General features: G+C 32.8%; 1 protein-coding gene across 1 annotated transcript in view; it reads left to right on the forward strand.

Annotated features, from left to right (window-relative positions):
- The window catches only part of LOC122269101 (uncharacterized), a 31782-nt gene extending 7150 nt beyond the window's left edge, over positions 1 to 24632 (forward strand). The window contains exons 3-6 of the mRNA XM_043040696.3: positions 1851 to 2024; positions 21520 to 21711; positions 23237 to 23436; positions 24451 to 24632. Coding sequence (XP_042896630.2) covers positions 1851 to 2024; positions 21520 to 21711; positions 23237 to 23436; positions 24451 to 24595 — 711 coding nt within the window. The 3' untranslated portion in view covers positions 24596 to 24632. The remainder of the gene's footprint in view (positions 1 to 1850; positions 2025 to 21519; positions 21712 to 23236; positions 23437 to 24450) is intronic.
- The last annotated feature ends 387 nt before the right edge of the window (positions 24633 to 25019 follow it).

Here is a 25019-nt window from a genome sequence, read left to right on the forward strand (position 1 = left end):
CTCCCCAGTCTTGCCCAGAAATATATTTTAGGATATTTAACCTCTTTCTACACCTCGATTCCAGCAGTTCGATGTGCTTATTGCGAAGAATCTCCTGGTCCATAATAAAACCCAAATATTTTGCATTCTTTTCGTAAGGCAAATTTTGACCGTTAAAACAAATAGTAGGTTTATAATTGTATATGTGCCTATTGGTAGTATAAAAACTAACAACAGATTTAGATGAGTTAAAAACCAGTTTGTGTTTTTGAGCAAAGTCACTCACATCTTTTAGAGTGAGGTTGATATTGTCTTCAATAGTCATAATGTCAGCGCCAGAGTGCCAGAGGACGACATCATAGGCGAAAATACCAACATTACATCTCTTAGATATCACCTTTTCGATGCCAGCAAAAAATAGGCAAAAGAGCAGAGGCCCCAAGACGGAACCCTGGGGGACTCCCTGGCTGAGTCTAAAATTTCTTGAGAGGGTCTGATTAAATTTAACTCTGATGGTTCTGGCCCTTAAATAATCAGAAATCCAAGGGAGAGCGTTACCTCTAATTCTAAAGTCATCAAAAAGCTTGATTATTAGTTTATTTCGCCACACTCGGTCAAAAGCTTTTGTTAAATCCAAGAATGCAGCCACAGTATGATTGATATATCAACATGATTTTTGTATGATGACACAGTATGATTTTTAACCTTGTTTTCTACCATTTACAAAATAATCAATAAAAATTATTCTAATTGATATATCAACAAATGAATGCACAAAATTGTTAAGATAAATATTGTAAGCACTAAGAAAAATTTTTTTTTTTGAAAATATGTTAAAATAAAAAAGCCTTAAGGATTTAAAAAGTTTGAATTTTTCAAATTTTCTTTAAATTTTAGAAAATTTAAACAGTTTAATTATTTTTTGAGGATAAATTATTGATTATAAATTGAATGAGTATGTAAAACATCCACAAAATGAATGATTATAACTTTATTTAAAAAAAATTGTTGCAAAGCTACTGTGAAAACCTTTAGAAGTAATTTTCGACAGCGTACAGAGGTGGGTTAGTTCTCCCTACATGAGGGTGATTTTTTATTCATTCTGAAAAATTTTTATTCGCAGAAATTAAAAAGGTTATGTTGACCGTTAAGGTAATTATTAAAAACCTAAAGAAATCTTAGGGGCAGTAATTTACTCTATCTATTTACTGATGATTTGCAGCAAATCTCAACCGAAATTATTAAACGAATTTAGTTTGAATCAGTTAACTGAACTATCTGAAAAAAACCTTATTATTCGTTTATTTTCTTTGTTCTTTGGTCTTAATATTTTTAAAGTTTTTTTCTTATTGTTGGGTATCTTAACAGGCATATTTCTCGAAACTTTTAATTTGAGAGGATGGTACTAATCTCCCTTGATAACCATTTTGTAAAATAAAGAAAAAACACATTAAATTAGAATGTTGAAGTAAACAGTAATAATAAATGCCGCCATCAGTCATAGTATGCCAAATTTCAATTATTGTTTACGTATGAAAAGACAGAAGGATGAAGAACTTGATAAAAAAAAAGATACTTCATTTGATTTTTTTCTCTTGATTTTTTTTTTCTTGATTTTCACAAACATGAATATGAAAGCCAAAAACTTGATCAAACTCCCATGTTTACCTTCACTATGGCATGTCGAAATTTCCTTGTCTATCTATTCCTGATACATTTACCACGTTTCAGAAATTTACAAACAATCGTAATAAAAACAGTCTATTTAAAATGTATTTATATGAAATTAAACTCTTTGTGTGATCAGAACACCGAAATTACTGAAATATTTTTTAATATCTTTATTTATAGTATTGTACAAATTTTTTTAGGTGTATGCATATGATGCCAGGAACTATGGTGGCAGCGAATATACTGATGATTTTAGCTTCTCCTTAAACGTCGATGATCTGTTTCATTTTATGAATATTATTAAAGCTAATAAAGCTGTATTATTTGGACATAGTATGGGTGGCTACACTGCATTTATCGCAGCTTTTCGGAAGGTAAAAAAAGATTCATCTGATCTATTGTAATATTGTACAGCATAAGAAATGTCCGTTAGATTGAAATGTCTATTTCTTGAATATTTTTTGTCTGAAAATAATGAATCTATCCGTATTTTTTGCTCATCACTATTTTCAAAATTCCACCTTTCAGATTTTAAAGTATTTTAACAGCACCCAATAACAATTAACAAGCAAAAGAAAGGTGATTCCTAGAGGGAAGAAGACCTCTGGAGGGGTTACCTCAAACAAAAAATTCGATCCTTTAATAGTCCAAACGTAATGGCATCTCTTTTATTTATGGATAGGTGGTCTAATGTAAACAATAACAAGCGTCCTTAAACCGGAAGAAATTCAGAAAATTTCCGGTGTATCCCTCCGCTTATGTTATGACTACGAGGCGATGTGTGAACAAGCCAAATATTCTATGCAGTTTTGTTATTGTAATTTGGGTTCAAATCTAAACATAATTGTACCATACATAAGAGCTTTCAAAAATTTATTGTTTCTCAGAGGTCGTAAGGCCAAAAAAACATTTTGGAAAGTTAATATCTCATTGTGAATAATTCTTAAGGATTGCCATGTTTTGTATTTAATCCCTTATTTGGCTACATTTGAATAAAATGTCGCCAAAAATATCTTTAAAAATATCTTTTTAAGATAGCCAAATTAGAAAATATTCTAATGATTATAATATTAATATGATAATGCTGAAGTTTAAAGGCTGAAAGAAAGAACTCGGTACATGTGAAATACTGCAAAAGATATGATGCAATAGTATGATGGCGCGTTTTTTCAATCTGCGGCGTAAAAATATATCGGAAGCAGTAACCCGGAAGTCTTGAAAGAGCAATTTTACCACTAGCGCCACCACCCTTAGCTTTACACGATCACCCATCCATTGCAATGCGCAGATTATGTTTTTTACGTCGAACTACTAAATTGATCTGTGGTGAGGCCTTCTCTTTTCTAAGAGGTGTAGGCTCTGCTTGATAGTTAGACCCTTCAATAACTTCGTAGCAATTTTGGCGATGTTTTTGGCAGCAGAAGCACCTTCCTGAATTTTCGAGGATTTAGACGCCTTGTTATATTTTGGATTTTTCTTGTTTCAATTCAAGTTTCATTTTTAACTAACAAATATTATATTTCGGAATATTTTTGCATTAGCATATTAATCATTTAATATAAATGATATATAAGAGAACTGTATAGTAATGTAACAACAAATCAATAAAAGTAAGAATGACGTTGCGAGCAATTAAACAAAATTAATGAAATTAACCCAATGTTCGTGTATAATAAATATTGATTTAAACTTTTTTGACCCATGGATCCCTTTTTATAGACAATACTTGCCCACGGACCCCCAAGTGAAAAACTGCATATATAAACGGCATAAAAATTACAAATTAAAAAAAAACATTTTGTTGAAAAACTATTTATTGAAATCTTTTATTATCTTTTACTAGCTATCTTTTGCGTGCGTTGCAACGCTTTCTGTTTGAATTTTAATTTATGTATTTAAGTGTTTAAATGAGATTTGCGATTATGATTTGAAATGAGAATTTTATTTAATGGTAAAAAAACAGGTGATAGTCAAAGCAGTTAATTCTCTAGGATATCGTTAGTGCATTTTCAAATAGACATGCATGGTGATGCACACGGACCATGAAACATATTTTGAATGATGGCCATAAATAAGACTGGATCAATGGCGGCATCAGGTATTTCTGCTGATATGAGCTGATCTATTTGACATGGCGTGACTTTTTCAATATGCTGGCAATCCTCTTTTTTGCCATTCAATAGAATAACTCAAACACCGTGTCTCTCCAAAAACATGACGCTTTACAATGAAACCAAGTATTGGGCTTAATATTTGTTTTAACTCACGTGCGGTAATATCATGAAGATCAGATAATGTTTGCCTAGATTACAAAAGCTCTTTAATTTCAGCTTAAGCAGGATTGCATGTGAATGTAATAAATAACTCTGGCTGCCCATATGCACACCGATACTTGTAGCACCGAATGAAGTCATTTGGAAACACGAATATACCGCCATATATTCTCCAAGAAAAGTTTCAATTGATTTGCGTGACCCGATAACAACGTTGATAATGAGTCAGTTGGCGACGTTAAATCTGGTAGTTTCACTTTTCCACCAGAACAGCAAATTCCATCTGTTTCATTCTTATATTTGAGAGCACTTCAAAACACAGATAAATGATCCATTTTTTAATGATAACTTGGATAGAGACTATAATTAGTAATTTGATAATAATGAAATACGTTAAGATTTAAACCAGTATATTGGCGGCGTTTGAATAAAGAAGTAAGTTTTCTATCGTTTTCTATTCTTACTTCCCATTGATTTGATGTTTCAGATAAACGGGCTTAAGCAATGTATTTTAAATGGTTAACTTTTCTTGCTTGCCGTTGCTCAGATGTTTCAGAGGAATGGGCTTGAGAGGTGTGCAGTTGATCGATAACCAGTTTTGCTTGCTGTTGCTCAGATGTTTCAGATTTTGTATTTAATTGTGGTCAGAGATGTACTTAATTGGTGAAAAGCATTTGGCAATTTCCCGGCTCGATATAATCAGGTTTATTCAAGTGCTTTTGAATAAGCAATGTTTTTTGTATTACCGTTTGGAGTGTACACGAATAAATTAGAAGGCCTTCCGACACGTGAGCAGGCCACATAGAGCTGTCCGTGGGAGAAGCATGGATTTTTCAAATTCAGGCCACATACTTGTAGTGACTGCCCTTGAGCTTTGTTGATGGTCATGGCAAAAGCAAGTCGCACCGGAAACTTTTTTTTAATGGTGGGCACTTGGAACTATTGTCCATTGGTCACAGAAAGTGCCAGAACTGCTAGCTCTCTTTTCTTTACCCAGTGGGCACCTGTGGAGAAGCCACGGCGGAGGAGCAGAGTCACCCAGCACTGGAAACTGCAAACGTTTAAATTCAAATGGCATATCAGGGGGGGGGGCGGGTCATTGGAATACGCGGTAGCAGAACATCTTCTGCTTTAAATTTGTCATTTGGAATTTTAGCTTCGAGGATATTGGTCATTATTCTTTTCACTGAAAGACGCGTACCATTACAAAGTCTAAGTGGGTTGATGTTTTGGAGGAGAATGATAGGTACTCCCGTTTTCAATGTTAAAACGTGCTGCGTCATACTTGGCAAATCAAGTGAATTCAAATATTCGGTTGGGTAGTTTACAACCTCGTTTTGATCTATTACAGTATCGATGGATTTATATGTTCTTGCATAACCTGGAATTTCATTTAGAATGTGATTATAGATGTCATGTACATCGCTATTTTTTGCTGCTAATATAGCACGTTCACTGAGCCACTGAAGATTTTTGTAATTTTGAGCGATATTTGGAAAAAGGTTGTGAAAAAGTTCATCTACGGTTGAAATAATTTTACAGAAGTCTGTTGGCAGTGTAATGCATTGGGTGAATTTATCTATTGTTATCATTCCATTACCAATATCCAACAATTGCTTTGCAAAACGTTCGGCTGATGCATCATGCTGTAGTTGAACACGCATATTGGTCTTTGAGTGTAATTTTTGTACATCTTGCCACAACGCTGATGATTTGAGACGCGCATGAAGTTCATCAGCAGGAATTGAACGTGGAATTACTGGTAGAGTTTGCCGGAAATCACCAGACAATAAAATTAGTGCGCCGCCGAAAAGTTGTTCATTTTCTCTCAAATCTTAGTGTATGATGAAGCGCTTCTAATTCCTTTCTGTGCGCCATAGCGCATTCATCCCAAATTTTAAGGTGGCATGATTGTAGTACACTCTGTAACAAAAAAATCGACGCACCAAGAAGCAATCATCCGATTGCTTTGAAATTTTGTATGAATGAATGTTTTGAACAGATATGGCTGGAATGATGCTGACTGGGGACGTATAGTCCTCAGCGACGAATCCCGCTTCCAACTGTGTCCTGACGATCATCGAAGACGTGTTTGGAGACGCACAGGGCAGAGGGGGGATCCTGCCTTCACTATTGCACGCCACACCAGCCCTCAACAAGGCATTATGGTTTGGGGTGCCATTTCCTTCGACAGCCGGACCCCTTTGGTCCTCATTAAAGGTAAACTTACTGCACAGCGGTACGTCGGCGACATTCTAAGACCTGTTTTGCTACCGTTCTTGTTGCAGCTCCCTGGGCTGGTTTTTCAGTAGGACAATGCCAGACCACATGCGACACGTGTTGCTATGAACTGTCTGCAAGCTTGTCAAACTCTTCCTTGGCCTGCCAGATCACCAGATCTCTCTCCCATCGAGCATGTCTGGGATATGATGGAAAGGTAATTGCATCTGGCACGGAATGTTGATGACCTCGTTCGACAATTGGATCGAATTTGGCAGGAAATACCGCAAGAGACCATCCGGGAGCTTTATCGGTCTATGCCACGCCGTGTGGCAGCTTGTATCCAGGCTAGAGGCGAGTCAACACCTTATTGAACTTGTTACTGTAACTCTGCAATAAATTATTAAATTGTTCTGAAATTTTAATCATCTACTATTCTGTACATTGTCTTTCTATCCACCAATTTTCGTTTCAATCGGACAACTCCTTCTTGGTGCGTCGATTTTTTTGTTATAGAGTGTATTTTACAGAAGACAGAATTTTACAGAATTTTTTTGATATTGCATGTGGGTGTTTCAGAGAATTGCATATTTAAAGGTAATTTAAGTGCTGAATGCGCCCACATGCGCTAACATATTTCATGGCATCCTGTGAATATTCATACATGTGCCTTGGACTCCCTGTCAATGCAGCCGGTAGTATAATCATTTTCCCCACATCATTAGGATTAGCTTTACCATCATTAATTATTGCATCCCGTAAATAAATGTATTCTTTTGAGCGTAATTTGGTTGATTTAATTTAATATACAGTAGGCGTTCGTTTTCAATTTTCGCATACATATCGACAATGTATTGATGAATTAATTGTCGACATTTTAAGATGTGATTATCAGCGTTTTGGCGAATCATTAATCTATATGCATAAAAATTCATGGCACTAACTTTCTTGTTGGTTTTCTCTCCAGTTTGTGGATTTCTCAATTTTCTATTAAAATGATATCCATCCTCTCCTTGCCAAAATAAAACAGGATATTGCAATGCATCATAGGATCGATACGTTTCTGAGACTCTTTGAAAGTCACCATTTTTGTGATAAAGAACTATATCGCGGGAGGTACATTCTTCACCAATTATAACAATAGTCATCTCGTACAATGTTGGTGCATTGTATTTGCCTTTGTGGTGGCCTGCAGGTGTTTTGTCGCCTCTAATAACAGCTTTGTAATTATCGGATGGCATTTTGTAAAGGCAGTTCTAAACAGCCTAATTAACTGATTATGTTGATCGAAAAAATTTTGTAGTGAGGTAACAATTTCTCGCTTAGTGCCATTGTTTAACTGACAACGTTGATTGACTTGACCATTTGTGTTACTCAAGAAATAAATCTGGAAAAATTCATGATCTGTGCCAGGCAATGGAAGAAGTGATCCTGCATGATGATAAATATGGCCTTGCACTTTGAATCTTGGCATGTAATTCTCGTTCACGATACGTGTAAAACCGAATGAAGTCATTTGGAAACACGAATTGTACCGGCGTATATTCGCCAAAAAATGTTTCGATTGATTTGCTTGACCTGATAAGAGCGTTGATAATGGCTCGGCTGGTGACGTTAAATCTGGTACTTTCACATTGCCTCCAGAACAGCGAATTCCAGCTGTTTCATTCTTAAATTTTAAGGCATTACAAAACGTACATAATTGATCCATTTTTCCGATGATGACGCTTGTGTGTTGGTTGTCGGATCATAGTGAAATGCACTGAGATTCAAATCAGAGTATTGGCAGCGTCTGAATAGCGAAGTGCGTTCTTGACTGGTTTTTAGTCTTGCTTCCCGCTGCTCGGATGTTTCTGACGGCCGGGCATGAGTAGTGCGTTCTCGATCGGCTTTCATTCTTGCTTCCCGCTGCTCTGAAGTTTCCGACGAACGGGCTTGGGTAGTGCGTAGTTGATTTGTTAATAGTCTTCTTTCCTATTGCTCAGACGTTTCTAATGACTCTATCACACTTAGTTAGGATGATAGCAAGCATTTAGTAATTAGCAACACTCTTAATTTCCTAAATCTAATGCTTCTATCACACGAGAGAAAGATAAGTGCAACCGCAAGTGTAACTGCAAGTGTAAGTGAAACTCTAAGCGCAATTCCTCCGTTCGGAGTTGCCGATAGGGTTGCTTAATTGCCTGAACGGTTGCATGTAATTGGGTTACCATATTTTGTTATTTATCTTTACTTTTGGCTCATATTTAATTTTATCATATGATTCTATTATATCATAGTTTCTCAACGATGTTCGTAAAGACGCTGTAGAATATTGATTGATTTTGATTTAATTTTTTACATTTGTATTTGTGTTAAGTCTTTTTTTCAGCAGCAAATTAAAATTCTGAAAACTTTATTTCCCCATTAGTGAAGTAGCATAGTATAAAAAGGATTATGATTTCTACCTCATAATATGAGATGATATTAAGATATCATTGAATTTCATGCTGCGTCCCTAAAAAGATAAGGGGGTGAAAGGCGGATGGACTTAAATACTATCTAGAATTTTGACGATTTTTTTACGTTGATTTGAGTGACTAATGTATAAAACATGGTGCGTAGCATTTTTAAAAAGTGCTTTTTAAGTGAAGTAGCATAGTATAAAAAGGATTATGATTTCTACCTCATAATATAAAATGATATTGAGATATCAATGAATTTCATGTTGTGTCCCTAAAAGTATAAGGGGGGGAAAGGGGGATGGACTTATATATTATCTAGAATTTTGACGATTTTTATTATCTTGATTTGAGTGACTAAGGTATAAAACATGGTGCGTAGCGTTTTTAAAAAGAGCTTAAAGGTGCTTATTTTCGATTTTCATTTTTTAAAGGCCCTTAAAGGTGCTTTTCTTAATAAGTGTTTTTAAAAAGTGCCTTATTTTCCTTTTTTCGAAAATGAGATTTATGAAAGGGAATGTCGATTTTCGCCACATATTATGTAAAAACGTGCTTTTCACATTTTTCTATTTCACGTTTTCAGAATTCATTCGTCCCGCAGTGGACTGATCGTTAAGACACGGTTCCCAGCAGATCACCGAAGTCAGGCATCACTGGCTACGGTCAGTGTGCGGGTGGGTGACCACTTGGATCAGTCTGCTTAGGGACCGAAGGTGTGCGGTATTGGTCCTCGTTAAACTGTGCTACCATAAAGTGCTCAACTTCGCTCGCAGGTCGTCGGGCTACCGAAAGCGAGGGTGCCATCCTCTCCGCAGAGGATCAAAATTGTAATGGCATGTCTTCTGATCATCCTCCGGGATGTTTCCCAGACCGTCGCCAATAGCCCATTGTGCAGCTCAAGTGCGACGTAAATTAACAACAACAACAACAGAATTCATTCAATCATGATAAATTTCAGCGTACCGTCAGTCCATAGCGCATTAAAGCGCCAATCATTTTACAGGTTTGGTGAAATACTTGCGAGTCCGCATGTGCGTCTAGTGAGCTGGGTTCGGTGAGATTCTTGCTCTCTCATGCTGTATTTTGCAAGATATTCTCAATTTCAGGTTTTATTTTCCACCCTCTGAAATCGAACCGAAAAATCTCTTGATCATTTTTTTAATGGCTAATATAATCAAGAAAACAGTTCTTTGTCAAATTCTAGTTATTTTATCATGATCATGTAAAGTCTGAGAATTATTTTGCATTTTGTCAATTTACCTAGTGCTTTAAAATATTTTTTGAGTGCCTAAAATGTTCTTAAAAGTTGCTTATTTTTTGTTGAAAGATTTGGCTCCGCGCCCTGTAAAAGCATAGTTTATTTATATATATTTACTATCTAACATGCTAGCTAGGCAAGTGCGGTATCATTATCTATGTAAACACTAAATCGAATGAGAATAAAAACAAGCTGTCTGATTTAATAGTTTAACAATTCAAAAATTTATAAAAAGTTTCATGTGTAGAAAGGACAATTTTATGACTTATACCACTTTATGCAACTGACATTGCTATCTAATCAAGTAAGGCATTTCCTCAAATTTATTTTTTAAGCTTAATTCAAAAACATAGTCCTTTGAAATAATTCTGTAGAAGAAATGATGGTTTAATGTATGAAATATAAAATTTTTGAATTACCTTTCACTCATAAAATATTTATAACATCAAAACTATTAGATTTATCAAATCAATTCTATTTTTTAAATTGAGTCTAAAAAATACATAATAAATAATGTCAGACTTATCTATACTACAATGTCTCAGAATTTTATTTTCATCAAATTAATTTACATTGCATTAAGGGATCATCAATTTTATTCATTTACACATTGCATATCAGGAATATCACTTTTATGAAAATTATTTCATCCAATTTCTTAGTAAAATTGCTTTTTAAATATAAGAGGATTTTCAATGTCATACTTATATTTTATTATTGTAAAATTTAAAACATTCGTTATTGGCATAAGATAATTTAATTAAAAATTATAGGATTTATTTTAGGACAAATTTATTGTAATATACAGTATATAGATTAAAATTTATTAATAACTAAGAAAAAAACAATATTTTATTAAGAACATACTTTTTATGTATCATATCATTTTGTTATAGCCTTTTACGTGTTTTGTTTTGCATTTTAAATAATACAAGAATCAATTTAAAAAATAAAACATTTATTGTCAAGTGAAACATTTTGAACATTATTCATTTTCATTTCTTATTTTTTAATTTCTTCCATAAAGACAGTATTACATCTCTTTCCTTCCTTACCAGACAAACCTTACAGGATTATACGAAATATCTGAAATAAAAGAAAGAAATCACTTTCATGATAAAATTTTACCAACACATTATTAGAATAAGGAAGATTAAATACCATTAATTTGAAATCATTTAAGTCCTTAGGTATCCCTTTTAAACTTATTTTAAGTTTGACAGATATTTTGATTATACTTCTAAGATCATTCTATACACTAATGAAAGATGTCAGGTATGTTTGGTTTTGTAATTCTTATGTTTGTATTGAAATTTGTTTCAAGAAAAATAAATTGTATTTATAAGCGAAGACTCTTAAAAATGTAAGTATATTGAAAAATTAGTAAGGTACACTTACATACTTACTGTCATTATAGAAAAGCTAAGTATCAAAAGATAAATGTGAAGTATAAATAAAAAGTAAAGTATCATTAGTTAACTTTGAATAATTATAAACAAAATATTATGCAAATCATCATACACACACAAAAAAAAAATAGAGGGGATGAATGTAGAAACAGACAAGGAGATTGGGAATTTGCTTTTTAAATAATTACTTTTTATATATAATATACTACCTTTCTTGTAATACTTTTCAATAATTACTGGAAAATGGGGTAACTTTGTGAGAAACAAGGTAAATATTTACCACACATATTTTCTAACTTGTTTTAAAAAGAGATTTTCAAAAATTAAAAGAATTCTTAGGGAAGAATAAAATAATTATTTCACTAATAATTATAATAATAAAAATTATTCAAATAATCGGACACATGCTTTTACAATCAACAGAAATAAAGATTAAAATTTAAAAATAAAGAAATATAATTATTATATTTTATGTTATAATAATGTAACAAAGTTTAGCGAGTTGCTTGGCGAATATTTCAAAGTAAAGCTTTTCGCCAGTATAAATTTTTACATATATAAAAATAGAAATTATTTCTATTTAAAGTAATTAAAACTTTGATCGGAACAAATTATAATAAGTTTTAATTTTATTAGCTTAAAATAAATAAATATTTTAAAAGAAAACTTATCGCAAAAATTGTGTACTATACTCACCGATACTAAAATCGTGTGCAGGTTCCTGTTATGGTAGTACATCAACTGCATTGAGATGATCATCTCATAGTGCGAAAGTATTTTAAATGCTTTCATTTTAAAGGAAATGTTATTATTAAACTAAAAAACTGTTCCGTCTCATCAATAAAAAAATTTCATCCGATCATCCTCTTCCTAACGCCGCCGCCATTTTTATTTACATTTGTATATGTCATCACATAAAATTGAAACGTCATAAAAAGCAGACGATCTGATTGGTTCACATAAGAAATTGCCTGATCGGTTGCAGATATTTCGTGCAACCGTGATTTCTTTATCACACGAGCAATTTTTGGAGAAATTTCACCTACAGTTGCACTTACACTTGCAGTTACACTTACAGTTGCACTTATTTTCTCTCGTGTGATATAGCCATAAGGAACGGGCAAAAGCATTGTGTTCTGGATTAGTTTCAAGTCTTTTTTCCCGTTGCTTCGATGATTCTGAAACATGGGTAGTTCTCTTTTTGCGCGCTTGAGATGTCGATCGACTAAGAGCGATTCGTTTAGGCGGCATGTTTTTGCAAATATTCTCTCTCACAAACAAAAAGAAATGTAAACGTTGACAGTGGTTGCAAATTCGCTAAACCGAAAATTCACGTATGTATTTTAAATAATAAAAAGAGCAATAAAAATAAAATTAATAAGAAATATAAAAATTATAAAATTTAAAACAAAAATCTTTTTTTTTAAATGAAAGAAATAAAATGAATGAATTCGAATAATAAACAATCTAATAGTTTTCAAATGACAACTGTCACAGCAATGAAATCTTCGAAAACTATATTTAATTGGGTATACTATAGCCTACGTCACAAATCGTGTTATTCCTACTAAATTTAACTAGCAAACAGCATTTTCTGCGAACCTGATTTCTAGCAACAAGTAAAAGCATCAAACGAAGTGTCTTGTTTATAAGTCGCTACTCGCCAGCTTGGAATTGTATTAGTCTAGTTCCTTTGGAAATAATTTATATTGTTGTTTTACCGCAGTTTATGAATTTAGTAAACATATTTAAAACTCAGTTTATTAATTAAACTAAAAGGTAAATGTTATTCCTAGTAAGTGGAAGTAGTTGCGCTTTTTTCATATTATACCCAATTGTGCTAACCTAAAATTGCATACTAAATATAAATAATTATGGAAAACGTGTACTTTGAATGAAATTTGCTTTTGAAGTATATGTGATTTACTTTTCCAAATGAATAAAGCTGTAAGATAGAAAATATCACTGTTGTTATCTTCAGGATATTTGAAACTGAATCGCTTGTAGCAAAATTTAAAACATTGGTTAACTTTTAACCAATCAGAAAATTCCATTTCGATTTTCACTCATACCGCTGGATCGGTTTTTCGCAGAATGTTCCAATGTCGACAATAATCTTCCTCGTGCTTTGATCTATCTGTATGCCAAGTTTCATAGCATTTAATCGATTGGTTTAGGAGTCTATAAAGGACATACATACAGACAGACGCAAATTCATTTAGAAGATTACTATTTATTATCTTTCGTTTAAAATAAAATAAAAAAATTAATGACTTGGATGAACGTGATGAGATTTGATTATGTCCGGCTCAATGTTTGTGAGCACTAATTTCTAATCATATATTCATTTATTTATTTATTTATTGTGATGAGGTTCCCTACGGCACTGAAACTAAGAGAGCAATATCCTCTTCCCAAGTTTTGTTTATACAGAAAAAGTTTTGCAACAAACGCAGTTTTATGATTTTAGTTTTGATGAAATTCAATTGTTCATCTTGTAGTTTCAAATTAGTTTCGCTAAATTTGGCAACTGTACTGAAAATACATTCGCTGCAGCTTGTTTTAAGTTAGTCAGAAAACCTTGGTATCTTCCTACCATTGACGGAGCACCGTCAGTAGAAGAACCACCTCAAGTTTCATCAAGAAAACGTTCAGGTTAGTTGTAAGCATGCACAGTGTGATATATACATAATAAATGAATAAATAAATAAAAATGAAAATTTAAAAAGCCCTTTTCTGTGAATAACATCCAGTTTTTTTTTCTTTAGAGCTAATTTTTTTCTGACATATACTTACCTAATTACCATCTTCGTGCCTACATGACGCAGAGAGCTTTGAATTTTGCTTTTTCGTCAAACATTCCTGTCTTTAACAAAGCAACGTGTTAACTCCTATTCCATCAATCTTTTGCCTTTGTCTGCCTGATTGCACTTTAGTCTTGGCCTCACACTTTTTCTTTTGCGGTGAGGTGCCCACGTATTTGCTTTTAAGAGAATTGGATGTATTAGTTATCATTATATGACCAAATTGCCTTCGTTATATGATTTCTTAATTAGTAAATGAAATATTAGCATCTATTATAGATCTTTATTTATTTAACGTTCTGCCGTCAAACAAATTTTAAACGATTATTTTGAAAGATTTCTAAATTCCCTTTATCTGATGTTTGGAAACTTCAACAAACGTGATTCCAAAAAAGAAATAATAAATAAACGGAAAAAAAAAGTTTAAAAAAATACTCAGAAATATTAAAAACGGAATAGTTTCTAAAAAATTAATTTTCAAATGCATTACTTTTTCAGGTGCTATTTAACTGATTTACAGAAATTCAGAAGTTGGTAGGTTTAAATTCTATTCTTCAAAATAATATTTTTTTTGTATTACTTACAAATTTTTACATCATTTAAAGAATCGAATTTAGACCTACAAACTTTTGAATTTCCGTAAATCAGTTAAAAAAAATGTCGAATAATTATTTATTTGTTTTAAAATTATTAAATAATAGAAAACTATTAAGAACAATGTCTGGCATAAGACTCTCTTTAGATAAACGAATTTTAAAATTGTGTGTAAATATTTTGTTGATTCATCTAAGTTGTTAGGATATGGAGAAATAAGCAAAAAGTAAAATCTACCTTAAGGATCTAAAATTTAAACTACTCTCCTGACCAAACTATAGGGACCATATTACCCATATTTTGAGAATCCAAATCCTGTGAAAAGAAGTTATGTTTATTCAGAGAAAGCAAGCTTCTGTGTCTGATTTAGTATCTTTGTAAAAATCATTTGCCCAAATTAATTGATTTACTTCAGTTTTCCCCTTTAAATCATAAAGATTGTGTCCTAGTACGTTAAGATCCGATGACTAGATCAAACGTTATTCAAGGTATTCTATTGTTATGGCACAGTACATTTATATTTTTTACATGCATTTTTATTATTTTTCAACTTATGAAAATCAATAAGATAATGCTATAAATTAAAGCAAGGAAAAAAAAAACAATTATAAAGATACTCAACAAAAACATTAAAAAAAATGAATGATATTAAACAACCTACCAAAAAATGTTGATTTGCAGAGTTATGTATAATATATATTTCTTAGCGCACAGTGCAGTTGGCTTCGATATGTTTAATTTTTGTTTATTATTTCATGCCTGAGGCTCATCAAAAATTTCAGGGAGAAATAAAGCATGATCTGGTTTTCAAAAATTTTTTATCGAATTTTTGTCAGCTCCAATATTTGGCATCATACAAACTAATAGAATGTTCAGTAGCCTTGCAAATATTTATTTCTTAATTTTAATATTATACTTAAGTCATCCCAAAAAATTGTAGATTCCTAAAGTAAGATCTGGCTTTCGTGATTTCTTTAAGTCTAGTTTTCGATAACTTCAGTATTCGGAATTCTATATATATAAATGAAATGTTCAATAACCTAGTAAAAGTTTACATTTATTTTTAATTTAACATTAATGCTTCAAAAAATGTGCAAAGTCCTAAGGCGTGATCCGGCTTTAATTACTTTTTTTTATCTGACTTTCGGCTATTCAGCATTCGGCATTAAACCAACAAATGGAATGCTCAGTACCCTTGTAAACATTTATTTTTGTTTTTAATACTACCTAAGGCTCCCCAAAAATTATTGAAACTCCTAAAGCAGGATCTGGATTTCATGATTAGTTTACCTGATTTACTGCAACTTCAGTGTTTGGTATCATATAAATAGAATGTTCAATACCCTTGTAAAGGTTTATTTTTTAATTTAATTTTATACCTAAGACGTAAATGACCGACCCGCCCTCATTTGGGCATACGGAAGGATGTCCCGCCGTCGCAACAGTTCCCTTAAGGACAGCCATCCGAAGACCAGCGCTGTGCCCTGCCGACCAGCCTGATCAGCCAGCTCCACCCGTGGCATTTATTAAAACCAATAAAGCTTGTTACAGAAGACACTTGTTACAAATGTTACAGAAGATGGCAACACAAAAAGTTTAAAAGCAATCTTGCTCCGGGGGAGGGGGGGACCTTATAGTGCGTGATGCCAACTAGCCAATAAAACAGTTATATAAGTACTGTATAAATTACATCAGTATGAAAACTGTAAGTGCTTACATAGGATGCGCCGTGTTTTACAAAAATGCTGGAAACATCAGACAAAGTAAAACGAAGTTATGCATTAAAATTCTTACATTGCCGTTAAGGGTACAGTGGACCTTGAAATTCGATAAAAATGATCAAAATATCGACTTTTAGATTTTTATATATTTGTATAGTAGACATCATAAGCTTCCAAACAAAAAAAAATTTATTTAAATTGGAGCATTTTTTACGGAGATATTAGCATTTGAATTAGGCCACGCCCCTTTTTCTACTCATGTATGTGCTGAAGTCAGTAGTTGACTGCAAACGGATTTTTAGTTTCGGTTTAAGCTAAAAGCTAATTATAGCAGATAATCTTTAAATTATTTAATTTTTAAATTGCATCTGTCTTACTAAAATAGGCAGCATATTGTCCTAGTTGATAGATTGATTTTGTTTATGCTTTTATTTGGTTTAATAACCCAGTTATTGTCGTTATTAATCGTGTAGTTCTCCAATTTTTTCAAAACAGCTTTTTTCAAAGCTACTATTTTTGTTTTATCTTATTTTGTTTTTGTTATGTTATTAATTATTTCATATTGTTTCATTACGCTTCTCTTTGTTTAATTACAATAGCAATAACAGCTGTAGTTAGCGAGTAAAAGTAAAAAAAATAAAAATGAATGCAGTTTATCATATGCTACTGGCGGATTTTAAATTTTATGTGTACGTCAAAGTGTGGGAATTTAGAGAATTTGCTAAAACTGTTTTGTTTGTGTTTCCTTTTATAATGTTTGTTATGTTATTGCAGAATATCATACCTAAGGATTTTTTTTTACAACTCTTTTACCTTATTGTGAAATTATATATTTTGAAAGTATCGAATAATTTTTGTGTTTTTTTACTATATTTAAAATTAATTTTATTACTCTTGATTAGTGATGTACAAGTTCAGTATATGTACTGTCATAAATCATCATTTCATTTAACAAATTTTAAAAAAAATAAAATAATTGTGCATTTTACAACAATTGTTTTGATTTTTTCAATGTAAATATCACATTCTCGTCATCATTAGTTTCTGATATCTAATACCATATTTTGCCAAATTAATGTATAAATAGTTGGTTATTATATAAAAAAGCATATTAATTATTAATTTACGTGAAAATTTACAAAATATTTGACAATATTATTCTTAATTTGCTTTTTTAATACAAAAACTTGTTTTTCTCAAAACGAAAATTTTGTTTCGAACTAGAAATTGAAACAGTTCCATGCGACGTAATTTTGATGACTATTGCATGTGTGACATCAAGTCACAAGTTTAAGTTAATTTCCGCACAATTTCGTTAATTCCTGTTACAAATCCTTATTTCCTGATATAATTTCTCTCGCCCCTTAATCTATAGTGCAATGGGGACTTTCTCCCCCTGACTCTCCGTTTCACATTCCTTTAACCCCCTTTTTCTTAGGAAAAAAAGACACCTGTTTGCCGGTACCTTTGATGTCAGCGTGCCTTACTAGATCGGAGATGTGTTTCTTAACCGTAACGCTCGAAAAATAATTGTGGTAACATTTCAACTTTCTAAAAATAAGTAATTTAACTTTAACTTTAAGTTTTTGTATCTTATAAAAAGAAAGAGCGCGAATGACGATCGGAGGATTCGATATTTTGATCGTCAAACAATTTGCAGCCCTCCGCTTAACGGAGTTTTATATTTTTGCTCCCTCCTCCCTGAGGTGGAGAACCTTTTTTTTGGAAGAATGGCTTCCTTGCGCCATCCTTATTTTTTTCAAAATGGATTTTGGAATTTTCTATATTAGTCATTTTTAACATCCAACTCATGTGCTGCCATGCTATGACTTGATCTACGAAATGTTTTTTTTTTATGCTTAATCATGCAGCTCTTTTAATGTGAAAAAGAATTTGAATACGATTGTGAATGGAATTTATTTTGGACTGATCATGGATTTGCGACGACCATATGCAAATTGAGGCCACGCAGGCTAACTTTTCTCATCCACTTGTTGGACGATGAATGCTGATACAACCCCGCTCTGATGTCACCCGGTAGACCTGATACCTATCCACTCCTGTGTTTTGGTCTGAATGGAAACCACGAAACCAGACCTGATACCTATCCACACCTGTGCTTTGGACCTATCCACTCCTGTGGTTTGGTATGAATGGAAACCACGAAACTCCCAGTCACTCCTGACCACTTCTCTAACCATCTGCCATACCTCCTGTTAGTTTGCTTTTGATGCCGCCACTAAGCTAAATATTCAATAAAACAAACTTTATTCATCAACACATGACTCTTTTTTTAGTGAACTCTTAGTTTCTTTAGATAAATGGGCCTACTCTCTCGATCAACATTTTAATAGGTATGTGTCTTTTTTTGTTTATATTCAGTGTTATTGGGTTAAACAACGCCTCTTATTATGTATTTCCACTGTCAGATCATGTGCCATAAATTTTAAGTTTATCCTTTTTTTAGTTTTTTTTATCCCTTCTTCAAAATGTTTTTTTAAGATTTAGTTTTTTTTTTGTTTAAATTTTTTTGCCAGCAGTTACCGGTACAGCATGAAACTTTTTTTTACACACTCTCTAGATCAATAAAAAAAACTTGTAGGGAAAAAATTCCTAAATAGTTTATCACAATATATTTTATGGTCATTTCAATGTTCCAAAATGCTCTTTGAGCGACGATTTTCATGTTTTTGTCTCCGAAACTTGGTTTTTCTACTCTGTATTGAAATTAGTGACAAAATGTATAAATTTTTTCCCTACAATTTGAAGAGAAATGTAAATAGAGTTGAAATCAACAAATGATTTTTGAATTTAAGGAAAATTTTAGCGCAAGGAGCTAATTTAAACTTAAAAATAAATCGACAATTTTTAAAAAAAATTTTAAATTTTTCATGTTACAGAAAGAATTATGTGTCAAACTATTTTATTTTATGTTTTCTATCTAAATATAAACAATCCCTGCAAGTTATAGCACTGTAACATTATTTTTTAAGAAAAACTTGTTAAGAGTCCACTGTAGCCTAAGGCAACTATGAAATTGTACAAGGTGATAACAATCAAAATACAAAGATTAAAACACGAAAGCAGCTTAAAATCATGGTTGGTGAGCAACCAGGACATAAAACAAAGAAAAGCATTAAAAAATCGTTGTAAACAGTGTAACTAAATAGGAACATTAAAAGCTGGTAGGCAAAAGACAAAGATTAAAACACAAAAGCAGATTAAAATCATGGTTGATGAAGATTAAAATTGAATATCACAAAAGATACCAATAAAACAGGTAAAATTTGGGATAAAAGAATAATGAAAAGCTAAAAGAAATAAATAGTCAGGATCGGAGACCGCTCTGGGAGACACAACAACTAAATTGTGTGCAGGGAGTTCATGGGGTCGTCTGGTGTAATGGTGTCCTCGAGCGGTCGCTTAATGATTTCTCTGATGATTTGCAATTGTTGTTTAGATTTACATCATGTCTCCATGAGTGCCCTTTTGTTAATGTGTCTACTACGGAATGTCAAGAATTTATTACATTCGGCTATCAGGTGTTCGATCGTTTGTTTTTTTCCACAGTATTTACAGCTGAAGCTTTTTAGTGTAGAATTGGTTTATATGAAAATCACTTGACAGCACTTTTTCGTTGATGTTTGGGTAAAATCTGTATGTGTCTCTCCCATTTGCTGAACCGTTCCATCTTTCCCGCCAAAGAGCTTTACTGACCTGCCGTAATTTATGATTGATTTTGGGTCTGGTAATTGAGTAGTGGTAGTCCACCCCACTGAGCAAAAAGGTACCTTCCTTCTCCAATGCGTCTCCTCCTCGTTGCCTAATTCCCCCGAGTGTGCTTTAATCCAATTGAATTGATAGTTTTTATTTTGTACCATGATTTCAATGTTTTCTGTTATGGGATCTTTAGGTGCTGGGTTCTCGAGGAACTGCAACGAGGATTTAGAATCTAAGTAAATCACCAAATCATTGATGTTTTCTTTTACAGCCCAGGAGATAGCTAATTTTATGACTTTTAGCTCAGCGGGGTAGACGCTTGATTCATCAATAATTCCAGCAGACTGTTGGTAAATAGTGTTGTTATTATACTTGACCAGGAGACCGCTACCTACTCTATATTCATATTCATTTGTTTCTATATTTAATACAAGCATTTCATTGCCGTCTGTGTAAATTTCATATCCAATTCCCCAATAATGTTTTTCCTCAGATTTTCGTCAACTCCAGGATTCGGCATCTTACAATTGAATGGAGTATTATGCAACCTTTTAAGAGTCTTTATTAACTTTATATTATTAAACCTATGGCTTTTGAAAAATTGTAGAGACTCCTAAAGCATCTGAGTTCATAATTTCTTTCATCTGATTTTTGCCAACTCCAGGATTCGCCATCATACAATTGAATGGAGGGTTCTGTAACCTTTCAAAAGTTTTTTTTATAACATTATACTTAAGTCTTTCAAAAATTGTAGCGATTACAAACGCATTATATGATTTTCCTGATTTTTTTTGATCTTTTTTATTTCTTTCATTTCATATTTAGGTTACCCAGAGTAGGCAATTCATTTGGTATCTCGGAATTCATTCTCTGCTCCTTTAAGGATGCGCAATTTTCAAAATACGTATTTTGCTTCAGTTCCTCCGAATTTCCATGATGTTTGCCTCTCAGTTTGCAAATCATTTGTAAAGATTTTATCGTCGCTGGCTACTGTACCTTTCAGTTTTATAAATAATAGTCGTTTATTGTATGAGTGTTCTCAGTTTTCAAATGGTTTTAAACTATAAATTTTGAAAATTTTGCTTCCAGCACTGTAGACAACGACGCACGAGCAAAATTATAAGGCGTATATATATAATACTTTAAAGTAAGTCACTACTTTCCAGTTAATTAGATTACCCAGCGTTGACAGTTTATTTGTGCCTCGGACTTTATTCGCTGCAACTTTGAAGATGAGCCATTTTCAAAACGCCCATTGTACTTCAGTTTCCCCGAAATTTCAAGAAATGTGTCGATCAGTTTGCAGATTATCTGCCGATTTTTTTTTTATCGTCTCATACAGTTTTGCTAGTAATCTACTTTTTATTGCTAGAATGTTCTCAATTTCAAAATGATTGAAGTTATAAATTTTTATAATGTTTTTTTTCAGCCAGAGAGAGTAGCAATGATAATATCCGAAGACACGTATGTAAAATCAGTTTCTCACGAATATGTAATCCAGTGCAGAGATTACTTACGAGGAATATCAAATTCACTTTTAAAGGTTCCGAGCTATATGGATGAAGAGGAGGCGAACAAGAAAATTGTTGATGATGTGTTCGCAGAATTTTCCGAAGAAAATGTAAGTAGATGAAAGTGGAATATCTCTCTATTACATCATTCATTTAGGAACTAAAGTAAATGATGTAATAAAGATAGTTTACTTTTCTTTCCATCCTTTCCCCTTTGCGAAAGCGTGTGCCCAGGTTGGAGACTGCTCAGTGATGACCTCTTTAAATGATTGATCATTAAAGAGGATTATTTTAGATAGAGCTTAAATGATCATTTGATGAAGGAGACGAGATAAGGACTAATTCACGATCGGAGTGATCGAGTACGCCATCTGGGGAGAAGATCGGTTCCATGTCTTGACCTTCCTCCCTACTCTGTCCTCCTTTTCTCAGTTGTCCAGGAATTATTTTCCCCCTTCGTTATTTTTTCGTATTTAATTGGCACATATATATATATTTTTAAATTTCCAAGACGATTTTTTTATAAACTATGTTCAATCTAGTTTTCAGTTCCATATAGTTTCCTATCTAAAAAGTCTTTAATCTATTTGAAGATAAAGACATAAACTAACTTACTTCCTTCTCCCATGACTCTCCACACGCTAATGGCAAAAGCATGCAAAGTGTTGTCATGGATAGTTTTGCTCTATGCCACCTGTACTTTTTTCGCATATGGATCGCCATCTCAATGCATGCGAAAAATTCGCGTATGCAAATTCAAAGATGTGAATGAGAACTTTATTGGTAAAACATATTTCTCCGCGGTAAACTCGCTAATTAGGATCTCTTTCGCATCTCCGAATTCGCATACAGGAGTTTTTTTTAATGCAGTTTTTTTTAATGTTCGTAAAATCTTTCTATTTTCGTAAGTGGGTACGCGTTAACAAGACCGACTTTATTAACGCTAAACATGAAATTCCATCACAAATATTCTTGATGGCTGTGATTCAAATTATGTGGCATCATTTTTGAACAGACCCATAATTTACTGTAGGAACACCCTGAATAGAATTGACTTTTGCGTAACATTGCTGGAATTTAAAAGCATATTTTTTTAGTTTTAATCAGTATTTTGTAGTAAACACACGATTTAAAGGTGTTAAATTTATTGTCATGTGTTAAATTGATTTAAATTTAAAATAGTAGTAATAAATTCTTTTTTAAGAGACCATTTCAAAACTTGAAACCTTGCACCAGAAAGGTTTTGGGTTCAAATCTCGGACAAGGCATGGATGTCCTTTCTTTCTCTGTATTATCTGTTCTTATTGTGGGAGGAATGTGGCCCACCTAATATGGTACCCATGGAAGAGTGGCCAATAAATCCGTCCTTATAAGCGCCTAAATTGACGAATGGCAACCCATTTGTGAATTGGAAAAAAATATTTCCTATAAAAAGTCATGTGTAATCCACAAATGTTTCTATAAAGTATTGACGTCCGCTTTATTTTCGTCGCTACTTTTCAAAATGAGATTTAGATCCGTGGTAACCTTGTATAAAGAAATTATAATTTGTTTTATGCAAAAATGGTTGAATTAAATTAGTAATATATTGTATGCAAATTAATATATTTTTTTTATGTCTTTGTTCAATTAAAGAAAAAAAGAATTTCTAAAGATAGATTATACAAACTACATTATCCATTCAAAAGAGATGCTGATGGGCGATACACGGCTAATTTTGACGAGCAGTCACTCTATCGAAGCTTTAGTGATCCTGCCAGTTTTCTTCTAGACCCTGTTGGCTCATATGAAGGACCTGCTGTATTTTTAGTTGGGACTAAATCTTTCATGAATCTGTAAGTACATTGTTGACCACTTTTATTTAACTTTTTATGGATGACTGATAGTGTAAAGCGAACCACAGATGGCGCTAGGGGTGAAAATGTGTCGTAAGACTTTCCGTTTACCATTTTTGATTGATTTTTACGCCTGAGTTTGAAAAAGCGTGCCATTTTATATTATTATACTTGTAGTGTTTGCAACATAACGCTTTCTTTCAGTTTGAATTTCAACGAAAAAAACAACAACAAATGAATTTGGAAGACTCAGCAGTCATGATGTGATGCTATACAAAAAAGAACCAAAGTCAATATTTTACATTAATATAGCCTATAAGGGATAATGCTCAAAACATGGCAAACCTTACACTTTATTTATATTGTAACATTAATTTTCTTAAATGTGTTTTAGGCGCGCGACCTGTTAGAATTTATATTACAGAAAACTCTAATGAATGTGAAAATAACGGGTAAATTTAAAAACAAATCACAATAATAAACTTACTAGAACATTAAGCCTGTTCACACAGCACTGCGTAAGCGTAACATAAGCGGAGGAATACACATCTACAGATACACTATTTCAAAGCATTAAAAAAAGAATCTAATAAATGTCACATTTGATGCTGTAATTCAGATTCTGAAATTTTCCGATTTCAAAACCTGTTTTCTTACAGCTCGATGCAAATGAAAATTGAATACTTTTTTGGTTTAATTTCTCGTTTTAAAGATATTTTCATAATAAAACCAACTAAAATTAATACCAACTAATGATACTAACTAACTAATAATACTAACTAAAGAAACGTCGCATCCATATCTAACTTGTTGAATGTTACGCGATACCGAAAAAAAAAAAAACATAAGCGCTCAGCTGTTTGGCAATTGACGAGAACGCTCCTTTAACCCCAATGGAGATTTTCGCAATGGAGATTCCTTTTCAATCTACGGTATGATTTGGCAATTCGCACGCTGTCATCAGTTTTTGAATGTTTTTACTCCATTGATAATTAATTTTTACTATGTTTTTAGGAGGAGCCACATGCCTCACATTAGAGGACATTTTCCAAACGTGGAATTCATTGAATTCGAAGGAGGTCACAGTCTGCATACACAGTTCAGAGAGGAAACGGCTGATACAGTTGTGCAAGCCTTGAATAAATATAATATCTCATGATTCCTTATGATTGTTACAATAAAGTTATATTAGCGAGTTATATAGTGCGAGTCTATTATCGCGATGTTATGCAGCATTCTCCCTGCTTACGATTTTCCTATGCGATCGCACATCAATGCGATTCACGCATAAGTCTCACATGTAGCTTCGAAACAATTCCATGCGCGTCTAAGGTGATGGGAGATAATTACTGATTATGCCAACCTTCATCTATCCAAAGGTACCTGTAGATAGAATTAAGTTAAAATGTCTTATATACTAGTGAATGGGTATTTAATACTTATAGTGTTAGTTACGCCATATTACTCACCTTCCAGAATTTCATCTGTGATAGAATTCGATGAATGAATACCAATGTGCTGTTGTGGCAGTTGGTGTTAATTGCTGAAAATGACTTCGTAATTGTGAAATGAATTCATAATTA

Source organism: Parasteatoda tepidariorum, chromosome 8, assembly GCF_982258835.1.
Source record: "Parasteatoda tepidariorum strain Cologne lab strain chromosome 8, Ptep-v5.0, whole genome shotgun sequence".
Classification (NCBI taxonomy): Eukaryota; Metazoa; Arthropoda; class Arachnida; order Araneae; family Theridiidae; genus Parasteatoda; species Parasteatoda tepidariorum.